Genomic DNA, 20,007 nt, shown 5'->3' with positions numbered 1-20,007 from the left:
AGCAGGCAACATAAAAGTTGGGGAGGGGGGACTTTTCATATGTTTTAGGATCATAAGCAATTGTTTCTCCCCATTTATATTTTTATTTCAGTGTCCCAAGCTGCATGGAAAAAAGAAAAATATTAAGAGCATAACGCCAGTCAGATTTTAAAAGCTTTATTTTAACCCTTAATACAAACTGTTAACATTTCACTTCAAAATATACAAATCAAAATTGCACAGTTATAGCTTTTTATTAGCTTTAAACAGTTTTTGTATCACTGAGAAATCTGAATATTATTTTTATTATTAATAATGCAAAAAGGTGCCAAATTATTTCCCCAGAGCCATTTCAACATTATATTGATTATCCTTTTTTCCATTATGGAATTCATGAGGTTTTTTTCCTTTATGCTCTTTCACTGGACAGTATTTTTGTGTCAATACCAAAACTTTTAATAATGAGATACACCTTGAATTTCAAGAAATCTTTCATTATACACCAAGTACATGTAAATGTCCTAGAATAGACCTATGAGATAAGGCGCCATTGCTCTCAGATCTGGTGATGCAGCAGAATCCAGTCATTTCCACAGATTTCCTGTTAACACAGAGTATAATCTATTGATCAAGGCAGTTCAGCTGCCAAAGGTCTCTCTCTTGTATTTTTCCTCACTCAGCATGGACTTTAAAATACCAGGACAGTGCGAATACTGAAATGGTAGAAGAAATTTAAAGTTAGGGATGATTAACTCAGCTCTGTTTGTCAAAGCACAAATAGCTAACGTTTCTCAAGATTAAGATCAAATGGAAAATTTCAAACATTAATAAACAAAAGAGAAGGGGCAATCTGGCTAAAGATTAAGCATGTCCAACTGATTTCAACAGATGTTAGAGTTTTTTAATTAATCCATTCACATATTGCAAAACTTCATAGGTGCCTTTTTATGACCGCAAAGGAGCAGTTTCTGTTAATGCACCACACATTACTAGAATAAATCTTTTCTTCATTTGGAGATAACAGGCATTATCCTACTGTGTTAGTAAAGATCATGATCCAGTCACACTTACTACAATACTTCCCCCTTTTTTCCTGCACATGGGAGTTTCCAATTGCTAAACCCCTCACTTTGTTGACAGCCCTCCCACAAGCAGAATTTGGTGCCCACAAAAAAGCCACATTTGCCTAACAGTGGGTGTAAGAAACCAACTGGATCAGGACCTGAGGAGTCCCCAAAATATACAAGATTTGTTAAAGAGCTGTTTAACATTAGACCTTTTCAATATTCATGCACATGTGCCAGGAGACTTCCAGCTATGAGTAAATGCTCCCAATACAGGGGAGTTACCATGTTGCCTGAACAGGGGCAATGCATGTATCTTACATGCACGTACAGCTTCAGTTTATGCAAACCAATCACTGGGTTTTTCAGGGGTCTGGATGTGCATGCAAAATACACATGTTGCCCTATTCTGACAACATGTTGATCACACGTTGTGGGCAATGTTCCCTCCAAGCTATGGAGTCTTGTGAGCAAAAATTCTACTTTGTGAGCCAATAGCATTAAAGTTGTGAGCATGCGATTTGTCTACTGCATAAATTAGTTTGCTCTGGAGCCATCCTTCCTGAGCGAAGACAAAAATCTGTGAGCTGGAGGCTAAAAAACTGTGAGCTAGCTCACACTAACTCAGCTTAGAGGGAACACTAGTTGTGGGTAGCATTGTGGGTAGTGCATGCTTCTGATACATGCAGTTGTTTGGCTCCTGGTACATGTGGCTGTAATGTCTGAAAAAGTCTACTGATTGTAATGGAACACTGCCTGGTTCTTTATTAAAACATTTACATTTAACCTTTCCTTTTGGTTCAAGGCAGCTTAACAATATTAATTTAAAATATTTTCAGTTTAAAAACCAAAAACAACAACCCCCCGCCCCATGCCTGCCAGTTCAAACTCCCTCAAAAGCCTTGCCAAACAGGCATGTCTAATATCTCCAAGGAAAGAGCCCCTCTCACCTCTACAGAGAGCCCATTCCACAGAGCTGGGGCCATGATAGAAAAGGCCCAGGCTGTGGTTCATGCCAGACGGGCCACCTTGAGTGGTGAAATAACCAACAGATAAGCTTCCTGATGACCATAGTTGGGGCTCAGGGACAAATGGAAGGAGGCAGTCCTACTTCTGCTGCTGCTGTTCTTACAGTTTAAAGGAACACCCCATTATTGTTAAAGGTGAAAGAGCGACTAGCTCTGGATACCAAGTAGCAAGAAAAGCCAAATTTCAGTGTTCCCCCCACCCCCTAATTGTGTCTAGAGCAGGAGGGATTTAATTGACAGATTTAACTGCCTGCAAAGTTGCCAGCACTTTTGCTCGTTGCCAGATGGACCAATGACCCAGGGACACATTCTGATCTGTGATGAAAGTGTAGATTGAGCCATTCTAAACCATTATAACAACACCTGGAAATGCATCTCCCGAAGACAGAAGTACTGTGGGATAAAACTCAAGCGGTGGCTTATCAGGGGCAGAAAACAGGGGTGGCCCTGGTAAATAGGGGCGGTTGGAATCTGTCTCTTTCTTTGGCCTGCCTACATGGAATATACTGATATAAATCTAAGAGAAGTGTAACTGGTATAGCTCCTCCTAGAGAGTTCGGGGAATTACAGTTTGATGAAGATGCTGAGAATCCTCCATGAGTATTGGAACCGTAGTCTAGTTCTTTACCAAGCTATTGGGTATGTTTTTTATACTGCCCTCCTTCCAAGGAGCTGGGGCTGGTTGCGCCATTTTAGTTTCACAACAACAACCCTGTGAGGTAGGCAGTGTTCCCTCTAAGCTGAGTTAGTGTGAGCTAGCTCACAGTTTTTTAGCCTCCGGCTCACACATTTTTGTCTCAGCTCCAGAACACACTAATTTATGCAGTAGCCAAATCACCTGCTCACAACTTTAATGCCGGTAGCTCACAAAGTAGATTTTTTGCTCACAGGACTCTACAGCTTAGAGGGAACATTGGAGGTAGGTGAGGTTGAGAGACAGTGACTGGCTCAAGGTCAACCAGCAAACTTCATGGCCAGATAGGGATTCGAACCTGGGTCTCACAGTACATGTTAACCACTGTTCATGCTGGCTTCCTCCTACGTATAAGCTCAGGCAACTTCACTTTAAGGTTCAGGAAGAATTTTGTAACCATGATGAGAGAAAAGGAAGTCTTACCTCTTTCCTGATCTGAGCATGTCAAAACCTTCATTGATTTTATCAAAAGGTAAAGTTTGGGTAATTAATGGATCAAGAGTGATCTTTTTTGTCATGACATCTGAAACCAGTTTAGGAACAGCCTCTTTGCTCTTCCAGCCTGAAGTTAAGGAAGTACGTAATTAGGACATAGTACTGAAAACAACAATGCCATATGGTAGTAATTAATTAAAGATCTTTTGCTTTCCCAGAGATTTGCAGCCTGAAGGTGTTTCACAATAATGTGCAGCAGAAGATTATTGGTGCAGGACTACTGGGTGCTAGAAAAGATTGCAGGTAGCGCTTTTCACACATCCAATCTGTTTTGCCATTCCAGCTGCACATAACAGGATTGTGCATACTTCCTTACCCCAAAATCTCCAGGAATTTTACAGCCCAGAGCTGGCAACCCAATCTAATCCTCTTCTAAACCATCCAGACTAGTAGTATTCACCTGACTGTGTGGCATTACATTTATGAAAAAATTATGTGTTGCATGAAGTATTCTCTCTTTTAAGTTATGAATGTACAATCAATTTCATTGAGTGACATCAAGTTCTAGGGTTACAGGAGAGGAGGGAAACGTTCTCAAGCTGTGCATCATTTTATAAACTTTTTACCTTGTTCCCTCTTAGTCATCTTTTTTTATAAACTAAAAAACACCAATGAAAATAAGAGCACCAAAAAAAACAGAGGGAAGGAACCCTGCTGTAGCATCTCTCCCTTGGATATGCAGGTGTGAGATAATGCTTACCTCCAAACACAGATCCTTTCCAAGTGCGGCCAGTGAAGAGGAGCATTGGGTGAAAAGTGATCTCTGATGCTGAGGGAGCCACTCCCACAATCACGCTGGTTCCATAATTCAGCTGGCATGAAGCCAAGGCAGCAGTCTAGAGCGAAAATCAAAGTCATGCACTTTAATCATGCGTGGGAGGGGGGAGGAATCTGCCATTAGCACCATGAAATTCTTGCAGAGTTTCAGGTTTGAAACCCCTGGCACCTTTAATTTAAATATTTATATCTTGCCTTTTCAAAAACTCAAGGGAATTTACATAGCAATAACAATTTTAAAAATAAGCTATTTAAGACAGAATAAAACAGCATACCGGAAGGATTATTCATATAAATTTAAGTGTATCAGCAACCGGTAAAACAGCTTCAGCAGTCACAAAAGTCTTCTGAAACAAGATGATCGTAAACAGTCTTCTAAATGCTATCAGGGAGGGATGTTGGTACACAGACACCCTGATAGGTGGTTCCATAAAAGGCCCAGTTCCTCGCAGAGGACAAGCACACTATTGGAGCAGATGGTACAGTTGGAAGAGCACTCTGGGCAGATCTGAGAGCACGCAGAAAGGTTTGAACTAGGAGAGATGGGCCTTCTTGAATTGAACATGGAAACAAACAGGTAGCCAGTGCATCTCTTTGAACATAGATGTAATGTGATTAATGGATGTGGAGTGGTATGGCATAGCTTGATCTCGTCAGATCTCAGAAGCTAAGCAGGGGTGGTACATAGATGGGAGACCACCAATGAAGACTCTGCAGAGGAAGGCAATGGCAAACCATCTCCACTTCTCACTTCCCTCGAAAGCCCCTTGCTGGAGTCATCATAAGTGGGTTGCGACTTGGCGGTGGATCTTACATTCTAATAGTGAAGTATGGGCCCATCTGTGAACGCTTACATCAATGGATTTGGGCGTATTTACACAGAAGGAAGATGTCCCTACAAACTTGATGGACCAAGCATGGGGGGGGGACAGGTATAGCAACGAAGATGGAGGGTAGGCAGAGCATGAGGGATGGGGGGTGGAGGAGAGGGAAGGAAGGAAGGAAAACTATGAGACACGGTACTGAGAGTTGGGGAGATAGGCAAAACAGTGGTGATGGAGGGTAGGCAGAGCAGTGACAATGGGGTGGGGGTGGGGAGGGGGAGGAAGTAAAGGCAGGGGGAATGAGGTGCCCCCTCTCCATAAGTTGCTTGTGGGTCCTTGCTTGTACACGCATAATGTGTTTTTGTCAGTTTGTCCCAGGAAGTGAAAACATAGGCATCCTTTGCTCTAAGTAAAGCCTTCAAAGGCTGCCCTATATACAGTTATCGAGTCTAGAGATTACAACAGCATGGAACTCTATGGCCAAATAGCCACGTCCAGTGCAGTGGGTTATTTACAGACCAAATGCAGCTGGAAAAGGCAGCTACAATCAGATCCTTCTTTTCAGAAAGAAAGGAAATGTTCAAGAATACCTCCAGGCTCTTTGCTTGATCAGCCAGGGACAATCTTACCCCATCTACAGAGACAAAGCAATCTCCTCCAGAAATCATTGTTTCTGACCAGCATCAGTTCCATATTGTTTGGATTATGTTTCCATTAGGATTCTGTTTCAGTTCACATCCTCCCAAAATTTGAAGGGCTGCAACAGATTATTGGCTCAGAACCCAAGGCATGAGGATTGTCTGTAATCCCAAAAAAGTCTGGAGTGGGACCAGAAAGGGCCCTCACTAGTACGAGGTCTGGTGGATTAATGCCGAGGCTGAAATTGATTTACTGGTGTGGGTTGATGCAATGATACCTTAATGCACGTACCATGGTATCAATGCGTCCAATCACTTCAAAAGAATAATCGACACCACCCTTGGTCATTTCAACGATTACATCCTGAATGGGTTTATCGAAATCCTTTGGGTTGACACAGTCTGTGACGCCCAGCTCCTTGGCTTTGGCAAACTTATCCTTGTTAATGTCGACCCCAATGATTCGGGATGCTCCTGCAGCCTTGCAGCCCATGACTACAGAGAGACCGACTCCTCCCAAACCGAAAACAGCACAGGTAGAACCAGGCTCCACCTACATCACCATAAAGATAATAAATTGAGAATGTCAGTGAGGGACCATATCTCCAGTGCAATACTGTTTTTCCTCTCCCATGGAACTGCTAGATTTGAGTCCTGTATCACCTTAGATTTTTTTTTGGATATAAGCTTTTTGAGAGTCAAAGCTTCTTTTGGCAGATACATGTATATGACCAAGTCCATACCCCCCAAATCATGTTGGTCTCTAAGGTGCTAATGGGCTCAAATCTAGCTATTCTACTGTAGATCAACATGGCTGTCCCCCAGAAACTATCCCATGGAGCTGTTTGAATGTTCAGTTTAAGAACCTAAGAAGAGCCCTGCTGGATCAGACCAATAGTCCCTCTAATCCAGTTTCCTGTCTCACATCGTGGCCAACCAGTTCCTCTGGTCGGCCAACAACAGGGCATTGAGGCCGAGGCCTTCCCCTGATGTTGCCTCCTGGCTCTGGGATTCAGAGGCTTAGTGCCTCTGAATGTGGAGGTTCCCCTCAGTCACCATGGCTAGTAGCCATTGATAGACTTATTCTCCCTGAATCTATCCTTTAAAGCTGTTTATTCCTGTGGCCATCACGGCATCCTCTGGCAGCGAATTCCACATTTTAATTTACTTGTAAATTGCAGAAAAGCTTTTTAAACATTTTGCTAAACCCCCTAAGAGTCCCCATTGTGAAATTAAAATTTAATCAAATGATTATGAGCCAACTGTTGGAAACACATTGTCGTGATTGATAGGATCCAGAGTAGAGTTGGTAACACCAACTTGGGAAATTCCTGAAGATTTCAGGGTGGTGCCTGGGGAGAGTGGAGTTTGGGGAGCAGAAGAAATTTAGTAGATATGTGATCCCTTCCAGGCCCTACTTTGTCATCAGCAACCATGACTGGAACCAATGTTAAAAGGGAGGTGCGATGGGAAGCCATCCCACTGAGTTTTTTAATGGATGAAGCAGGTATTTCAAAGTCAGCAAGAAAACAGTTCTTGTTCACACCTGTCTGGGCAAGGCTACCGGAAAATAGACTCTACTGAAGTTGAGGCTTCAGCTGTTGGCCAAGGATGAAGTTATCTCTGGGCAAGAGTAGATGAAAATACTTGGGTCCTCCTATTCCATTTCGATTTGTCCAGGCCAGACCTGTTTATGGAGAGGCAGGCACTGAAGAGACAGTCACATGGAGAGACGGTTTTTTCCAACAACTGAAGCTTTCCAGAGTTACTTCTAGGTCTGCCTCTCCCAGTCTGACCTGGACAGGGCCAGAACATGAAAGTAGGCTCCATAGGACTTGCCCTGCCCGTGAGTGAGGAGGAGGTACACATAATTACACAAACAGAATACCTGATAACTTTTTGGAAGGTTTTCCAAGCCTAATATTAGGCCACGTTCACTGATATTTTTTATTTCATTTACAGTAACTGTATTAATGGTAATGACTAAGTGATAAACTGTAATGCTTTCAATGGGCAAATAACTAATTCAGCTAATTGTTAGTACATTGTTTATTATTTAATTCATTTATACCCTGCCTTCCATTTTATCCTCACAACCACCCTGTGAGGTAGGTTAGGCTGAGAGAGTGTGACTGACCCAAGGTCACCCAGCAAGCTTCCATGGCAGAAGTGGGGATTCAAACCTGGGTCTCCCAGGCACTAGTCTGACATTCTTAACCACTACACCACATTGGCTGCAGCAGCTGCAGACTGAAAAATGGCATGTTGGCCACAGGCAGGGAACATGGCCTTATCTCTGTGCCGCAGTTCACATGCCCACAGTTTTCTCACACTGGAGATCACCCGCTTACATTCTGTCACCCGCTTACATTCTGATCGCTACCTTTGCAGTGTTGAGGGCCGCTCCATAGCCAGTAGAAAATCCGCAGCCAATCAGACACACTTTTTCTGGAGGAGCTGCGGCATCGATTTTGGCAACGGCGTTCTCGTGCACCACGGTGTATTCTGTGAAGGTGCTGGTGCTGGCAAAGTGGTGCACCGGCTTCCCTTTGTAAGTGAACCTACTGGTACCATCAGGCATTAGTCCACTAGCACCCCCAAGGCTGAAAGAGACAGAAGGGGTGGGGGTTGCTCTTTTGATTAAGGACACAATAAAAGGAATGATAATAAGAAGGACTAGAAGACCAGTCCTTTAATTACTGCTGCTACTGAAACTCACTCATTTTGGGAGCACATGTTGGCTTTGGGATTTAAGCAAGTGCTGCATTCGCCACACTGGGGGACAAAGAGTGGGATGACTTTGTCTCCTGGAAATAACAAGAAGAATATCGTTGATCTCTGGAGGTTTGATAAGAGCTAGTAGCATGAAGGCAGACAGTCCTCTGAATCTGAGGAAGTGCGCATGGACCCATGCTAAGTCCGTTCTTGCTTATCCCCAGAACTGAACTTTGTCTTGAAGGTGCCACTGGACTCAAACTTCGTTCTCACATCCGTTTGTTAGCTCTTGTATTTGCATGCTAATTTACTGCCATTCGCAGATCTTTCTTACTTCCAGTCTCAGCTATAATCACCCAGTACTTATGCATCTTGACTCAGACTTTCCCTTCCTGACAACCAACCCCCCATCGCCTCTCTCTTCCTATATGTAATGGTTGAAGGAATTCTGTTTCCCTGTATCTGAGGAAGTGTGCTTGCACACGAAAGCTTATACCTTGAATGAAACTTTGTTGGTCTTAAAGGTGCCACTGGACTCAAACTTTGTTCTGCTGCTTCAGACCAACGTGGCTACCCACCTGAATCTAATGTTCTACTGTTTACGCTGTTATATATTCTACAGGTCCATCCCAGGCTTATGTTGAACCAGATGTGCTCTGGGAGTTCTGTGTGGAAACTTAATTCTCAGGCATGTTGGGAGCCCAATTCAGATCAGGGTGGCAGTGTGCAGGTAAAAGGACCATGAGCCTCCTTCCTCAAGCTGTTTTTCCAACAGAGATTAGATCATTCCTTCCAATGTGGTTTCTCTAATGTAAACCAGCCCTCCCATCACACTATTGTTATCCCTTTAATGCCTGTCATTGTTCTGTAAAGGACATTTAAATTGCAGGGGTGGAGTGAGTTTCAGCTGGTGAAGCCACAAGGAGATGGGTTTAAACCACTTCTGTATAGCCCTTATTGAGCTTAAATTGTAGCTGGGAAATTCCAGCCTTCTTGTTGTTCGTGTTGCCTCTATATTTCCTTGTTATACGCATATGCTTTGCTGTACCTGGTTTCACGCTGGTAACTCCTTCCCCAACACTCTCCACAACTCCAACCGCTTCATGGCCAAGAACACAGGGAAGGGGCGAATAGAGAGAGCCGCTGACAACGTGATCATCTGAGCGACAGATTCCCGTAGCCAAAATCTGGAGTGAAAATAAAAGAAGTCGACTGCCTGAGGCTTAGCTGTTTTTGGAATACGGAAGTCTGCTTAAATAGGGTTGAATCTTCGCTGAAGACTCGTGTTGGTTTGGGGCAGCTAAGGGGAAGAGCAAAACTTTCCCACTTGCCTACACTCCCTGCCCCTCTTGTGAGATTCCATGACTGTAACTGGTCAGGACAAAACAGCTTTAAAAAGTAGTTTGGGATGGAGAAAGTAAGCACAAGAGACAATGGGTTGGATCCAATTAGCTTTTCCATTGGCGAAAGAGGGAGGATGGGGTCTTCTTGACCACCAAAAAGGATATGTTGGGGATTGTGGGATCTGCATGGATAAAGGCCATGTGGGACGGGATTTGTAATAAGGAACAGAACAGGGTGAGATTCAGCTAAAAAATCTTGTTGGTTCCAACCCATCTTCTTCCTTCTACCCATCAATACTGTGTTTTTAAATTGTTCCCCATCAGATTCAGCATGACTTAAATTTAGTCATGCAACGTAACTTCTAGTTTCAGCCTAAACTCACCAAAATCTAGGGACCTTAAGCATGCCCAAATGACAGATATCTACTGGAATCTGGTGCTGTTTTTCATCTGGGGATGTTATTTTAGGAGACATGATGTTGGAACACATGGTTTGCATGCAAAAGGTCCCAAAATCTTAGCATCTCTGGTTAGAAGGATCTTAAGTAATAACAATGGGGAAAATTTTGGCCTGAGATCCTAGAGAGCTGTTGTCAATTAGAAATGGAAATACTGGTTCAAACCCGCCAATGGTGGGCGAAGATCTTTGGCTAATTGGATCTCGCCCAGGCTTACCAGCAGTTGCCAGTGGACGAGGCAACAGCAGAAGCACAAACTATAGTGACCCACCGGGGGGCATTCCGTGTGAAGCGACTACGTTTTGGGGTGAGCGTGGTGCTTGGACTGTTCCAGCAACTAATGGACTCTTTGCTTAAAGGGATCCCCGGCGTCACGCCCTTCTTTGATGATGTGATGATCGCCGCAGCCATGCCCACCGAATTCGCCGTTCGCCTCCGCGCCGTGCTCAGCCGTTTCCAGGACGCTGGGCTGAAAGTAAAACTGGACAAATGCCGCCTGGGGGTGCCATCAGTGGACTTTTTGGGGTTCACGGTGGACGCTGAGGGCCTCCACCCAACCCACAACAAAGTTAAAGCGATTGTGGAGGCGCCGCTGCCAAAGTCTAAGGCGGAATTGCAGGCTTTTCTCGGTATCCTGAACTTTTACCACGCCTTCCTACCCCACAAGGCGGCGGTAGCGGAGCTTCTCCATTGCCTGTTGGACAAACAAGCCCCATGGGTGTGGGGACCCCGGCAGGCCACCGCGTTCCGGAACGTAAAAGAACTTTTGATCTCCAACGCGGTCTTGGCCCACTTCAATGAGTCGTTGCTGGTGGTACTGGCCTGCGACGCCTCGCTCTACGGCGTTGGGGCTGTACTGGCACATCGCCTACCAAACGGCCGGGAGGTCCCGGTCGCGTATTACTCGCGCACTCTGTCTGCGGCCGAATGAAATTATGCCCAGATAGATCGCGAAGGACTTGCAATCGTGGCCGGGGTTAAAAACTTCCACGATTTCATCTATGGTCGACCCTTCACCATCGCCACCGACCACTGCCCGCTTCTCGGCCTCTTCGCGCCCGACCGAAGAATGCCACAGGTCCTCTCCCCGCGCGTCCTACGGTGGACCATCTTCCTGGCAGGCTACGAGTACCGGATTGAACACTGCCCCGGGAAGGCGATGGGCCACGCCGACGCACTCAGCTGCCTGCCCCTGCCGGACGTCATGGAGGACCCAGCCCTGGTGCACTGTGTCCTCCAGGTGGAGGGCCTCCCAGACGCGCCACTCCAGGCAGCTGACGTCACCCGCCGCACCGCTCGGGACCCCATTCTATCTCGGGTCCTGGGCTGGGTGGTGAGGGGATGGCCTACACAGGTGGAGGGGCCAGAATTTGCGGCGTTCAAATGCCGCAGGGAGGCGTTATTGGCACACAAAGGCTGCCTACTGTGGGGGGACCGGGTCGTGGTCCCCAGCGCCCTGCGGCAAAAGGTTCTGCAAGCCCTGCACGAGGCACACCCGGGCATCGTGAGGATGAAGGGCCTCGCCCGGAGCTACGTCTGGTGGCCGGGCATCGAAGCAGAAGTAGAAGCATGGGTGAAACAGTGCGCCACGTGCCAGGCGGTGAGGTCCAGCCCACCGGGGGCACCTTCCCAGTCCTGGGAATCCACCCACACCCCGTGGTCCAGGCTACACATAGACTTTGCTGGACCGTTCCATGGACTGTTGTTCCTGGTAATGGTAGACTCTTACACCAAGTGGCTGGAGGTCAGCCCCGTCTCCACAACGTCCACTAGGGCCACCATCCGCATCCTCCGACAGCTGTTCGCCACCCACGGTCTGCCAGACACCATCGTCTCGGACAATGGGACAGCGTTCATGTTGGAGGAGTTCCAGCAGTTCCTCAGCGGCAACCTGATCCGGCACATCAGGTCAGCGCCTTTCCACCCCGCGACCAACGGCCAAGCGGTGCGGACGACTAAGGAAGCACTGAGCCACCTGACGGAGGGAGAATGGGAGAGGCGAATTGCGCAATTCCTCCTCGCACAGCACATCATGCCCAACCCGGTAAGCGGCCACTGCCCAGCGGAGCTCCTCCTTGGCCGGAGGCCTCGGACCCTGCTGGACCGCCTGCACCCGGATCGGGCTCCAGAGGAGCGGAACACGATGGAGCAGCGGGAGGCACCCCGCGGGTTTTTTCCAGAAGACACGGTTTTTGCCAAGAACTTTGGTAGGGGGCCCGCATGGCTGGCCAGCTGCATCATCCGTCCCTTGGGCACCCGGATGTATAACGTGTCTACCGAGTGTGGCCAACTACTGCGGAGACACATTGATCAGCTCCGTAGGCGCATGCTCCCGGAACACACGAGTGCGGAAGGTCTGGAACGTCAGCCAGGCCTGAACCTGAAGAGCCTCCGCTGGTAAGACCCTCCGACACAGTGGCCGAGGCCCCAGCGATTCCAGTATCACCCCCCCGAAGGTCCACAAGAGAGCGATGGGCCCCGTCCTACCTCAAGGACTACGTGACCTAGGGGGGTTCCGAACTATGGGGGGAGGGATGTTGTGTACGCTGACCACCACTGGGGGCCAGCGAACACCCTGAGCTTGAAGCGGGAATAACAATGGGGACTAGGATCCTAGTCCCTCCACTGGGGGAACCAATGGGACCGTGGCGGGAGATTCAAACCCGCCAATGGGACCCAGGGGTGTGCCCCTGGATATGTATATAGTTGGCCTGCCGGCCATTGTTCTTCGTTCTTGTTGAGTACCAATAAAGCGTGCTATGTACTACGTCGTTGTCTGTCGTCCATCCATGCGGCAACCCACTACTCAATATCCAAGTTTGATGGAAGTAGAACCCATTTTTGTTAGTTAAAACTTGGTTAGCATGAGATGCTGGAGAGTTTGTCTCCCCCCTCCCCAAGTTTCTATCATTTAAATCTGCAATTAGATGTGGAGTGTGTTTTCCCGTTGGGATGCTGCATGTCACTGCCCTTTATTCTGCATCAGCCTGCAAATGTTACATCTGTGGAACATTAGTTTTTTGTCACATGTGCAGAGAGGACTCCTGTGCACCCCCATTGGTTTCAACTTAAGAAATAGAAGCTTGGCTCATGCTGTTGAAGAAGCCATTCCATTCATATCCAGAGCTCCTAATCCAGGAACAGATGAGTCGTTTTGTTAACAGAGGTGTGGTGAATCTTTCGCTTTTCATTCTTACCTTAATGCGAACTTCATGTGCCTTTGGTGGTGCCACTTCTATTTCAACAATGCTAAATGGTTTCTTAACCTCCAGGCAAACAGCTGCTTTGCATTTGATGACCTGTGAAGAAAACAGAAGGCCAAAGAGTAATTCTGCTTGTAACTAGACCAGCTGTTGACACAGGGTGGGGTTCTCTGTTTCTTGTACATGCGATCAGTGTTGGATTTTGACTCCACAGACCTGCCATTCGGCTTTGAAGCTTTCTGATAAACTTTGATTCATCGTTATCTTTCCACCTAAATATCTTACAGAATATTTGTGAGAGTTAAATTTAACAACCCCCCCCCCCCAAAAAAAACCCACGCAAGAAAGTTAGGGATAAAACCGAATGCTTTGGAGGGATTAGACCTAATTACTTGAGATGGAATGGAGTTGGAGTAGCCAATGGAACCCATCTTGCCTGTTGTAAGACAGTTACATTGGGCACGATCACACCACAACATCTGGGAAGCGGAGCGCACCCGTCCCCGATCCGTCCTTTCCAGGGGGAAACGCGCATCAAAAGAGTACTACGTACCTGAAGCTCCGCAGCAAGGGTGGCCGTGGGATCGCCGGCACACCCATCTTCCGCAGCCTTTGAGGCTCCTGGCCAAACTGCGCATGCGCACATGCGCAGCCAGCTGCCTCACTCGCGGCGCTTCCCCCCCCCCCCCCGGCATCTGATCATGCCGGGGAGCAACTGAGCGGCGGCTCGGGGGATCTGTGTGATCCCACCGCTGTGCGTCTATTTTGATGCAGCTCAGAAAAGCCGCGCTTTGGCCGTGCCTCCCCCCCCCCCCCGTGTGACCAGGGCCATTGCCTGCTTGTTTATTTCTGAATTTAATTCAGTGCACTGGCTATGATCTTTAAACCCTCCATGGTCTAGGACCCATGTCTCCTCCCATATGTCCCTGTGCAGCAACTGCAGTCCTCTAGTTGCCCCCTTCTGGTTGTCCCCTCACTTAAGGGAATCATTCTGGTATCGACCACAGTCCTTTTCAATAGTGGCTCCCACCTAGCGGAACAGGATCCTAGAAGAGGTGAAGAGGTTTCCATGCATAGAAGATTTTAGGAACTGCTGTAAGACTGTTTTATTTTGTATGATTTTAGTGGGGTTTAGCTGCAGGCATTTTCATGGAGACAGGGGTTATCAGGGTTTAATTTTTATAATGGATGGGTCTGATGTAGAATTGTGAACTGTCATGAGCCCTAGGGGATAGGTGAAGTATAATTTTTTAAATAAATAATGTCAAAAGCTGGGAACAGATTCAATCAGAGATAGTGGGAGTGGGGCAGAAAGCATTTTTTTTAAAAAATCCACATGGTCCTGTGCTGGGGCCATGGCTCTGATTGAAATGTTCTGTTCCAACATTGTTCCAACATTAGAACAGAATTGGCATCCCAAGCCCCCCCCACACACACACACCCTGGGGCTAGCATTATATTATACCACTGAAATGCCTAATGTGAATATAAACACAAATCACAACGGAACACTGTTTTGTAAGCTTATTTTGAGGAAGAAGCAGCATGGCAACTCTATTACCTAGTGCCAACATCTAAACTAATCGCAGGTTTTGTTAATACCAAATTTCCTTCTGCTCTCAGCCTGTGAAGAGAATTGTATGTTCTGTTTGTACATTTAATCAGCTTTTGATTTTTATATTTCCCCTTCGAGGCTGGATTTTTTCTTTTTCCCTCTTCCCTGTAGGCTAAAGGCACGGCTTGATGCCTGCTCCACCTAATCTGTTCAAACCTGTAGAACATCCTATAGGAGGGAAGGAGGATAGTATACTATTCAAATCAGGGCCTGGAATATCTTTTTTTCCACCCCCACATTCTGCTTTTGTGTTCAACATGAAGCTTGATTAAGATAATTTAAATGCTTGCACCCTGTTCTGTGTTATTTCGGTTGGTCCTAATAAAATATATTACTCGGCTTTTCTTTTTTGGGTTGTTCTTTGGCCCTATGGCTACCTGCAGTCTCTGCTTGTCCCGTTGAGGTTAGATGCGTTGGGGTGTCATAAGATCAGGGGTCCCCAACCTTTTTAAGCCAGTGGGCACCTTTGAAATTCTGACACAGAGTGGCGGGCACAGCCACAAAATGGCTGCAATGGGAGGTGAAACCAACAGCAAAATATTCGGGAGTAAGGTCATGTATAACTCTTCAACATTTCCAGCAGAAATTCTGGTTAACAGGAGGATACCTTTTAAAATTGTGCTGTGGTGGCAGCTGCTGCTGAAGCAACTCTTGTGCACAGCCAATCAGAAGCCCTGCTGGGGGAAAGCCCCACGTGGCCCCACTCACTTTCTAAAAATACTTGGCAGGCACCAGGAAAGATGTCAGTGGGTGCTAGGGTTGCCAGCCTCCAGGGGGCGGCTGGACACCTCCCACTGTTACAAGTGCTCCCCAGGCGACAGAGATCAGTTCACCAGGGGAAAAGTCCCTCCTTTTCCCCAAAACCCAATTTCTTTATGCTCCGCCCCCCAAATCTCCACGTATTTCCCAGCCTGGAGCTGGCAACCGTAGTGGGCACCAATGTTCCCTCTAAGCTGTGGAGTCCTGTGAGCAAAAATTCTACTTTGTGAGCTACTGGCATTAAAGCTGTGAGCGAGCAGTTTGGCTACTGCATAAATTAGTTTGCTCTGGAGCCATCCTTCCGTAGCAAAGACAAAAATGTGTGAGCCAGAGGCTAAAAAATCGTGAGCTAGCTCACACTAACTCAGCTTAGAGGGAACACTGGTGGGCACCATGGCACCCACAGGCACCATGCTGGGTACCCCTGTGCAAAATGATCATTGGGTTTGTCATCTTAAAGCCCACTGTGTGACTGCTTTCCCAGTAAACCTGTTGATCTTTCCATGTCCCAGAATGTGTGAATTTGTGATTATTATCAGTAAAATGTTTCAGCTGGGCTGGCCAACTCTGTGTTGGGAAATTCATGGAGATTTTGGGGGTGGAGCTTGAGGAGGACAGAGTTTGGGAAGAGGAGGGAGTTCAGAAGGGTATAATAAGGCCATAGAGTCCGAAGCTGCCATTTACTCAAGGGGAGACTAGTTGTAATGGGTTCCCCCCGCCCCCCGCCCAGACCTCACCTAGAGGTCCTCAACCCTTATTTCAAACAAACAGGCATCTGTTCTCTTATGGGAAAGAATCTGCTTTCTGAGACCCCTCAGTGTCTTCCCCCACATATTGTTGCTTTGAGAATATATAATTCTTTTTTTAAAACTGGGTTTTGTGAAGTCCTATTAACATACTTGGTTTTACAAGCAAGTCCACAATAAACACATTTATCCATAAAAGAAATAACGTTGCAGAAGCCCCGTCACTCAGCAAACCTTGTAGACTTCTTACTGTGTCAAGTGATATTATACTCTGTCAAGTGATGTAATTATTAATTTTTAATGTATTATTATTACTGTGTCAGGTGATATTACACTGGCTTTTAAAAAGATTTGTTCTCTTAAATGTGATTCCGTAAAAGCTTTCAAACTAGCTGCAGCTTGCTTTTCCCCCTTTATTCTTGGGGAAAGAGGTATTTGTACAAACAAGATGAGTGCTGGAATTCTACCAAGAATGGTACATGTAGTGACTCTGAAATGTTGTGTAAAATGTTATGAAAGCAGAAAAAGGAAAATCTTTGCCAAAGGATTGTAAAGAACAAGTCAACAATTATGTGATAAGCTCACTTGTTACTTGTGGCAAAAAAATTATTACGCCTGGGTAGAATATTTTGTGAAGAAATTATCTTGGATAGATTCCAGCATACTACCACAGATGTTTTTGGAATGGACAATTTACTGCTTTTCATTGTTACAACCCTATTATGCCCTGGCTTTATATCTGGTGTTCTGAAATCTGGGTGGCCATTTTATTTATGTTTTAGTACATTCTTATTCTGCCTTTCCTTCAAGGAGCTCAGGCCAGTGTACATGGTGTTCCCTGTCCATTTTATTCTCACAGCAATCCTTGCCATTACCTAGGTCCAGGTGGGGAATCCTCTGGTTTGGGGGGCTTCTGCCCACTGCTGGCCAGCTGGCTGGCAGGGAAAACCTGGTCCCCAAATGGCAATATTGCTGTGCAACATCACCGATGTGATGATGTCACATGGAAGTGACATCATCGAGTTGGGAACCTCTTGCAGCAATGCTCTGGTTTGAGGGCAAAGCTCTATGGTTTGAGGACAAATTTATCATAGAGTTTTAGAATCGCCATGTGACACCCCTGATGTGATGATGTCACTTCTGCATGACATCATTGTGTCAGTGACGCCACGTGGCAATGTTGCTGTTTGGGGGAGGAGCCCTGCACCACTCCCAGAAGGCTCCCTCATACCCCCCACCGGCACATAGTGAATACCTGGCTGTCAACATATATATGTTCAGTTAAGTCTGGCTGTAGATCAGATGAATCTAAGTGACAGGAGTTGACAGCTTGAGTGTCAAAAGAGCTGGCTCCAACCAGTTCTGGCTGGTTCCTGGCAGAACTAATTAGCAATGACTCAGCATTGGTCCTGATTGGGCAATGCAAGTATAAGTACAGTGATGTACAGTGTAACCCATCTTCTTGTGAATATCTGGTGTCTGCGTAAGCATTTTGTCGGTCTGTGCAATAACTTGGTGGTGGCTTGTGTGAATAAACTGTAAATAGCTTTTACACTAAGCCTATAAGACTCACGTCTTATTTGATACTCTCACACCCGTGCACACCCTGCAGTGGGCTAGTACCGCGTTACATCGACTCTGGCAACCCTAACAATCCTGTGTAGGGTTACTGATATCCAGACGGGGCCTGGAGTTCTCCTGGAATTAGAACTGATCTCCAGAGGACAGAGAACAGTTCCCTAGGATGAAATGGCACCTTCAGAGGGCAGACTCTCAGGTGTACCATAGAGTCTACGAGAAAAGTTCTAGAATGAAGTCACCACTGAGCTCCTTCTTCTCCCCAAACTCTTCTCTCCTCAGGCACTATCCCCAAATTTTCAGGAACTTCTCAAACAACCCTAATCTTATGAAAGAGTGACTGTTCCCAGAGCCACTCAGTGAGCTTCAGAAAATGTCCCTCAACCTACCATTCTAAGCCAGGGGTCGCCACCATGGTGCCTATGGGCACTCTGGCACCAGCCCACAGCTTTCTTTATGCCCACCAAATGTTTTAAGGAAGTCGATGGGGCTAAGTAGGGCTTTTAAAATTTCTTATGGCATAATGCTGACAATGGCTTTATGTGAAATGCCTTTCCTGTGCTAATAGCAGAGTGATATTCTAAAAACATATCGGGTGTTCCTTCTTACCAAACATGACAGGTCAGCATGGCTTAAATGCTTAGTAGTACACTTAACTGGAAGTTCTACTGAAGTCATTAGATCTTTCCCGTTTGAATATATTTTCATAATTTAAAGAAACAAAACAAACAACTGTCTGGGCTCATCTAAAGCAGAGAAGAAGCCAGAAGAAGCATTTTTCCTGCAAAATGCCTGCAAAATTAAGACAGATACAGCCAGGTGAGGGTTTCTTAGCTGGCTCAATGTGTACACTTATTTTGTGTGCATGCAAGAAAATATTTTTAAACATTGTGGAAATTTTTAAAGGCATGCCGTTAAACAGCACTCGGATCTGAAATGCTGAGGAGCTCGTCTCAGAGTTATGCGTAACCTCACTCCCTGACGTTCCTGTGGTTGGCCCGTCTCCCGTGGCAGCCTCTGTCAGTATTCCAACTGTGCCCACAGGCTGAAAAAGTTTGAGGACCCCTTTGCTCTGAACAATACACTAATACTGGCTCCCCCTCTTTTTGCCCCATTTGGATCCTGCCTTTCTGCAAGCTACCCAAGGCATTTTACATTTTAAAAGTTGTAGACTACAAAGCAAACCCCATAAAAAGTAGATGTTAATCCAAGCCCTGGTTGGTTCCTTCAAGAGCAGATGCCATAAGGACTGTTGGCGTCCTGTCCTTTTCCATGACCAGGATAGCCCAGGATAGCCTGATATTATCAGATTGAAGCAGTGTTCCCACAAAGCTGTGAGCGTGAGTAGCTGCTCATTAACACAGGAAGCCCCGCTCAGTGGCAATCTGGAGCTGCGCAGGGTCTTGCACTGCCCATTCCCCATTTTGAGATTACAGCAGTTCTATTCTGCTCAGGATGTGAACTGCTCCACTCAGTAGGGGGGGGGGCGGGAATAAAGGGAACATTGCTCAGAAACTAAGCAGGGTTGGCCCTGGTCAGTATTTGGATGGGAACCCACCAAGGAATACCAGGGTCATGACACAGAGGCAGGCAAATTCCTCTGAATGCCTTTTGCCTTGAAAACCCTGTGGGGTTGCCATAAATCAGCTGTGACCTGACAGCAAAAAAGAAAAGCAGCTATAGCTGACTGCAACTAGACAAAGTCCCTGAAAAAGAGAGGAGAACTCACATTCTCACAGGGCCAGCACAGACCTTTGACTATTTGCAACTGGTCAAAGTGCTGTCTTTCTTTTTAAAGGTGTCATGAATCTCTGGGTTCAATAAGTGATCGTTTACTTACTTTCCCTGCAGTGCTCATAGTGACAGTTCTACCACCTCTGTGTAGTTTCAGCAGGCTTTCAGTAGGTCTTCCTTTACTGCTTGATGCCTAAAGGTTCTCCTTGAAAGCTCCTGTTGCAACAATACACTTTGACTTCACTTTGCATGCCCTTCCCCAAGTTCCACCCTCTGAACGCAAGCCACTCCTCTGCTATCTCTCCGTGCGTGCAGATAGTTTTATAGTCTGAAGGACTTGTGTTGGTTGAGCAGGTA

The 20,007-nt window shown here is 46.3% G+C and overlaps 1 protein-coding gene across 1 annotated transcript; it reads right to left on the bottom strand.

The window, feature by feature from the left end:
* Positions 1 to 223: 223 nt before the first annotated feature.
* On the bottom strand, positions 224 to 19,860 carry LOC107114470 (alcohol dehydrogenase 1-like). The gene is made up of 9 exons (XM_015415967.1): positions 19,757 to 19,860; positions 13,213 to 13,314; positions 9,263 to 9,401; positions 8,219 to 8,306; positions 7,883 to 8,102; positions 5,792 to 6,052; positions 3,961 to 4,096; positions 3,189 to 3,327; positions 224 to 692 (listed from the first exon to the last, which is right to left on the bottom strand). The coding sequence occupies exons 1-9, from the start codon at positions 19,772 to 19,774 to the stop codon at positions 668 to 670; spliced, it is 1,128 nt and encodes a 375-aa protein (XP_015271453.1). The 5' UTR covers positions 19,775 to 19,860; the 3' UTR covers positions 224 to 667.
* Between the last annotated feature and the right edge of the window lie 147 nt (positions 19,861 to 20,007).

This window comes from Gekko japonicus, unplaced genomic scaffold, assembly GCF_001447785.1.
Source record: "Gekko japonicus isolate JY-2015 unplaced genomic scaffold, Gekko_japonicus_V1.1 scaffold68, whole genome shotgun sequence".
Classification (NCBI taxonomy): domain Eukaryota; kingdom Metazoa; phylum Chordata; class Lepidosauria; order Squamata; family Gekkonidae; genus Gekko; species Gekko japonicus.
The sequence above is the reverse complement of the archived record's forward strand: the minus strand, read 5'-3'. Positions and strand labels throughout refer to the sequence as shown.